Here is a 6,693-nt window from a genome sequence, read left to right as displayed (position 1 = left end):
GACACCGTAGCTGCTTAGTAGTTGTAGAACCTTGGGGAAAGTACCAAATCTCGTTGAAAGATCCAGCTTAATAATCCAAAGTATGGTGAAAAGATATTATTGACCTCATAGACTACAAAGAGCATTAAATAAGAATGTAAAAATAAAATCTAGTGCCTAATACATACTAGAAACTCAAGAAGTATTAGTCGTTCATATGAACTCCTTCTTAGGAAGAATAGTGATTCTTCCTTTATAATTTAGGTTTTAGGCTCAAAGTACCAGGGATACCGCTCTCATATACCAAGAAAATAAGCATACAAAAAATGATTTAGTAACTCAACAATTTTTTTTAGGCATTTTCTAACTCTATGCCCAAACTGAGAATGCTGAGTAAAACAGTCTAGCAGATAATAATGGATTTATGACAGAAGTCACAAAGGATTAAGACCTCTGACTCACTCATTTACTTACTCATTCCTGCTTAATTTGCACACTGAAGGCTAATGTAATGAGCCCTAATCCATCCATACATTTATCTAGAAAATCAGAGAGGCAAGTCTTTGAGACATCAAAATGTTTGTGGCACTAACAACACGTACCACATACAGTTTATTTCTAAAACAGCTCATCAGTTGTAAATTGTACATTTAAGAATTAATTTATTAAATCCACAGTGTTACACAGCCAAACAAATATTGACATGATGTATCATCACAATATGCTCTCAATAACAGTTTTTACATTGCTAACGAGTTTTGCCAGAAAATCAAGAGATTTATGCCAAAAACTGGCTCTCTGCGTTTGTCTGCCAACCTTGGCCGCTGTTTTGCATCCAAAGACAAAATTACCACAACACCCTCTGTACAGCAAAGCAGATTATAGAGCCATAAACCTACTTCTCGAATGTTCACAATTCTTTGTTGTGTGTGTATATATATATATACATATATATATATACTGAAAAAGAGTCTAAGTGCGTCTATACAGATTATTGAATGTTAAATTTTTCAAGCCAAGTGAGATCACAGAAATGTTCAAAAGCAACCTGTGAAGTACCCTTTTTCATCTTGGAGAAATATTTCAATATAGTTCTAGGAAAATGATAGCAAACATGTAATGATTTGGGGGGTAGACTTCATAATCATATAGCCCTAGGAGCCAATTTCCTTCTAACTTTGGACACATTAACCTAAATCTTGGCTTTCTTAACAGTAAAGAAAAAAAAATTAACATCAGCATTTTGTACAGAGATTAAGGATTAGATGAGATCATGATGGTGAAGTGCCTAGCACTGTGCCCAGCACATTAAAAAAGGGCTTGATAAACATCTTTATTTCCATGTAATTACATCTTCAGATTTTGCTGTTTCTGAAATGTGTAAATTTTGGGGACCCAAAGAAAAGGAAATGAATCTTTTTTTTTTTTTTAGATTTTATTTATTTATTTGAGAGCGAGCGAGAGAGAAACAGCATGAGAGAGGAGAGGGTCAGAGGGAGAAGCAGGCTCCCCGCTGAGCCGGGAGCCCGATGTGGGACTCGATCCCAGGACCCTGGGATCCTGACCCGAGCCGAAGGCAGTCGCCCAACCAACTGAGCCACCCAGACGCCCAAGGAAATGAGTCTTGATTATATTTCATCTCCAGCATTTAGCAATTCCCTTGATACAGCTAATAATTAATATATATTTGTTAAAAATGGGAGAATGCTTTTCACTTTTAGAAGAGCGATTAATTCATTTCTGAGTCAAGAGTAAATTCTCTACTACAAGAAATGGTGAGGAATATATTCATTAACCAAATATTCTAGCAAAAGAATTTATTAGGCATGAGCCACAAATTGTTGCGATTTTCAAAGTTTTTATTCTCTTCTGTAGTCTTTTGATCATAAAGTATTTATTATCTATTATGGGCAAGGTAATTTGGAAATCCTGTTTCAGTCACAATCTTACACTTTTATAAAATTTATACTTTAAATCAGAGACAAATATAACTCTGTATTTAACAATTGCTACAATGGGGGAATGTCCAAAATGCAATGGTTGCTTGGAGAGTTAAACAACCTAGCTCTGCTCAGGAGAAGTGAGGAAAGGCTCCCCAGCTTTTAAACTTGAAGAATCAATCCTGGATTTTTCAGGAGGACCACTGGAGAAAGTAGAGGCATGGAGGTGTGAGACCATGGCACAATGGAGATAATAAATATCTGTAGTTCAGTGTAGCTGCAGTGCAAATCAGTCGTGGTACCAGATGACTCTGAACGAAGAGCAGTTCATGAAGGCTCTCACATGTCATATATAGATTTTTATTCAGCAGGATTTTGACTAGTGGAACTACACAATCGTATTTCCATGCCAAAAACCTCATTACAACAACAGTGTGAAAGAGGGAACAGAGAGACTACAAGCTTTTCTAATAGCATTTATGAGAGGATGAGGGCTTTAATTACAGATCTTGGACAGATTTTGTAAATGGAATAGAATCTTGTGATGGGTTTGCTATGGCAAAAGAAAGGAAAAAAAAATCTACTGAGTCCCAAATACCTGGCTTAGGCAATTTGGAGGCTGTAGCTAATAGATTGGATAGGCTAAACCTTTTGAGAATGTTTATTTCAAATAGAATGGTTTAACTACACAGCCTGATTTAAATAATGATCTATCTATCTCTAGTATTATCAGAGGGTAGTTCCAGAATTTCTGTATTGGAGGGGCTTATGGGCAACAATCTGGTCAGAAGAGCAGGGTACCAATCTTGTAGCTGCATCTGCAAGATACATAAAATGATAGGAACATAAATTGTCTGATGAAGCTGATGAATATAGCACCACAGTCCTGCTCTCACTGTGCCAACCTATGGCGTAGCACCAGAATCATAATTATCTTTATTTGACTGACTTTTACTGAATGTCCTATAATTTTACCACATTTACACCATCAAATTTACACCACATATTGAAGTGTAATGCCATTCATGATTATTACACACACATTAAGTACTCTGAAATAAGAATTGAAGTCCTAGACATTTTCTATTTTTAAATTTATAATTCAATACAGATACAGATTTGGTATATTGCGGAGAAAAAAAGATACTAAAAATTCTCCTTGTATGATGTGAAGAGTTCCAAAGTCATAAAAGGGGTCAAATCCAAATCTCAACCTACTTAAGCCTTTCTTCTGTAAAATGGGGATAATTTGGAATTGTGAAGAATGAGGAAGTATATCAAAATATTTGACACATAGATGTTCAATACATTTCTTTTGGGTGAATTACCTATGTAAATCATATATACATGTGTATGTACATATAGAACCACAAACTACGTAAGTAATATATATTCATATGTATATAGACACACACACACACACACCTATATATATATATATGTATATATGTAATTTACCTATGTAACCTGATGCTTTATAAACAGCCTTGGGAACACTGAACAGTCAATTCAGAACTGCTCCATTAAAGTGTATTAATGCTTCCAAGTTCAAAAATATTTCAATGCCTTGGGTAAAAGACATGGTAAATATTTTTAATATCTTAATTTGGGGAGAAGGGGCCTTAAAGGGGATTGAATTTTCTTCCCATTAACTTTCCTTTTGAATAATTTTAAGAAATAAAATATCCACAAAAACTATTATATAAACACTTTAAAATGAGGTTTTACTACCAGTGAGAGAGACTGTTAGCTAGTGTCTCTGCACTTAGTCAGCTACTAGAGAACCAAGAAGTGGATGTACACTTTCCAAGATTCTAGAACATATCCTAGTCACTTCTACCCCCTGGACTTAATTTTGCTCATCTACAAAGTGAAAAGGTTGGCCTTATCATTTTCAAACCCACCTGCACAACAAGTATCACCAGGACTGCTTTTTGTAAACAGAGATTCTTCTATGACATACCAGATTTAAGGATTCAAAACTTTAGGGGTGATTTCTAGATATCCGTATTTTTAATTCTCTAGGTGGCTCTGATAATCACTTAGGTTTGGAACACATCAGCCTACACAATTACTGTAATTGCTCTCTTTTTTGTTCCTGAAAAAGGACTGGCATTTGGAAGTATATATTCATGTCTATGACCTATGGTGATTAATCATCTTTGCCCCACCCACCCCCCTTTTTTTGCAACATTTGTTATACACTGGCTCAACAGGTGTGCTGATTAGGAGCTTTAATAATGAAGTAAGAGTAGACAATACAGTTTACAGTATGACAAAATGTATTTCCCTAAGATATTAATTATGTACCAATAGTGTATTTAAACAAAATACGATACTTCAAAACATTCTGCACAAAGAACTTACAGATCACATTTATTTAATAACAAATATCCAGTTCTTTAGGAAATGTTTTTAATTTAAGGACTTACTATAACAAAACTTTCAAAGCCAAAGAACAAAAATATTAAATTACTTTATGGCACAGGACATCATAACTTATGTAACACAGCAGGCAGATTGCGTTGTACAAACAGGATGGAGGGAAATCTAAATTAAATTTAAAAAATCAGAGAATGGGTATTCATAAATTTCTGGTTAACTGAGGCTTAATGATGTTAAGAACCTGGGGTGTTTGAGCATCAGTTTTGTTTAGAAAAATAAAAACTCCCCAAATATTAGAAGCATACTTTTCAACATTTACAATTCAGAATCTTACTGTTCATTTGTCAAATATATGACAATATCTGGTTAATTTCTTAAACTTAACTACCAATGTCACCCTTGAGATGCTGACCCGGTTGCATCTCCTTATACACTTTTTTCCCAATGAACCTAACACCTATGACAGGGAAGATAACTGAAACACGCTTAGATAAAAACTGGTCTTAGAAATAATTTATTCATGAATAATTCAGCAAGCACTTAACTGAAAGCCTACTACATTTCCAGGTCTAAAAAGAGCAGGACAAACACAAAGCCTGCCTCCAGGGAGCTCACCATCCAGTATATAGCAGCAGGCCAAGCACTGGTTCTGCATCACTATGAGCCTTCCTTTCATCTTTCAAGATTTGCATAGATACTGATTTCCTCTGTAAGGGCAAATAAAACCTTCCCTTATGCATATCATTCTTTAGATTATCATAAGGGGAATTCTGAAGTCTGTGTGTTGACAAAGCCTACACTCTGCTTTCTCTAATTGCCTTCTGCTCCTTCTGACAATGTCAGATATTTTCTTTTCCCCTTCGTTCTCCACAACACACACTGCACTTTTGCCAATCCAGTTGGCTTTTTCTGTGATGCTTTGCTACAGCTTTCTGTTCCCCTTCACTGTGTCTTTTGTTTCTTTCCTCCTTACTAGAAAACTGGTCATGGGCGCCTGGGTGGCTCAGTTGGTTAAGCAACTGCCTTCGGCTCAGGTCATGGTCCTGGAGTCCCGGGATCGAGTCCCGCGTCGGGCTCCCTGCTCAGCGGGGAGTCTGCTTCTCCCTCTGACCCTCCCCCCTCTCATGCTCTCTCTATCTCATTCTCTCTCTCAAATAAATAAATAAAAAATCTTAAAAAAAAAAAAAAAAGAAAACTGGTCATTGGGGTTTCCCCAGGATCCCTTTCCTGACTTCTTACTCACTTGAGTGACTAAACTTAACACCTCCTTAAATGTTGGGTCTTTAGTAAGTATAATAACCAGCATTTCCAATTAGCATTTCCTAGAGCTCTGTTATGAATTCCAGATCTTTCCAATACTCTCTTCCTGAATGCTATTTAGAAATATTACCCTCACAATAAGACAAGAATTTCTTGAGGATTCCTGTTGTAAAGGTTGTATTCGGAGACTGACAAAGGATATGTAACTTAGCAAAGAACGCTTCTAACTTTATTCTCAATTCTTACCAAGTAGTGGATTCTGCAAGATCATAGTTAAAACTCTTTGGTGTGAGGTATCAATTTTACACAAAAGGGCTAGATCAAAAAATTCAATTTTGGAGTCTCTGATATAGTTTGAAACTTAAGAAAACCTAAATGATAAAAAGTTAAAGATAGTTACGTATTCATTGATATGTCTATATCCTTTATCATGAACAATATACAATTGAGAATTCAACTATTTTTAAGTGTGTAAGTCAGATGCTATCAAGCAAACTGCCATGTATGACCCATAGTCCTTTTAAATGTTTAACTCAGACAAATAGGAAGATTCCGTAAACTTTAATTTTCCAAATGTTCTCAGAAAGAGCTATCAGAAGCATCCACCACTTACAAAACACAGCTGGATAATCCACTTAGCCCGAATGAACTACCTGTGTGTTGTGAGGTAGCAATGACAGGCCATGATCTTCTGTGGAGATGATACCCTCTATGCATAAGCAGTCCCTCTTCACAGGAAGAGTGTGAATAACAAGAAGGAACAGAGTCACCCTTCATTATTTCATCAACTACTGGTGTTTTCATAGTGTTTTAAATGGCTGATTTCAGTTTTACAACAATACCAATATTTATTTGGAAAGGTCATCTTATGTTCCAGGTAGCAGATATTACCAACTTCCAACACGATCTCTAGGAATAATTCGCAGTTCTGAACCATGCTTTAGGAAAACATTTCCTACACAAACAAACAAAACATAAAGTTAGGTATTTAAAAAATGACAAGTTATCTTAACATTCCAACAACGATCATAATACAAGATACAAAGAAGTGTAAAGTAAGTAGGTACAGAAGCTCAAATATTTTCAGAATCTAACTCCAAGCTTTTTAAGGCTTGTTCCCATTCCTCTC

The 6,693-nt window shown here is 35.7% G+C and overlaps 1 protein-coding gene across 2 annotated transcripts in view; it reads right to left on the bottom strand.

Moving 5' to 3' along the window:
• Positions 1–1,430: 1,430 nt before the first annotated feature.
• The window catches only part of UFM1 (ubiquitin fold modifier 1), a 16,092-nt gene continuing 10,829 nt past the window's right edge, over positions 1,431–6,693 (bottom strand). Inside the window, exons 6-7 of one of the 2 annotated variants that reach the window (XM_031031446.2) lie at positions 6,456–6,519; positions 1,431–2,737 (exon numbers count right to left, since the gene is read on the bottom strand). In XM_031031446.2, the coding sequence (XP_030887306.1) occupies position 2,737; positions 6,456–6,519 (65 nt within the window). In that variant the 3' untranslated portion in view covers positions 1,431–2,736. Of the gene's footprint in view, positions 2,738–6,110; positions 6,520–6,693 lie in introns of those variants that run through there. The other variant, XM_031031445.2, reaches the window with a different exon arrangement.

Source organism: Leptonychotes weddellii, chromosome 3 (assembly GCF_054177405.1).
Source record: "Leptonychotes weddellii isolate Sample4059 chromosome 3, ASM5417740v2, whole genome shotgun sequence".
NCBI classification, from domain to species: domain Eukaryota; kingdom Metazoa; phylum Chordata; class Mammalia; order Carnivora; family Phocidae; genus Leptonychotes; species Leptonychotes weddellii.
Note: the sequence above shows the minus strand (reverse complement) of the source record. Positions and strands in the feature narration are given on the sequence as shown.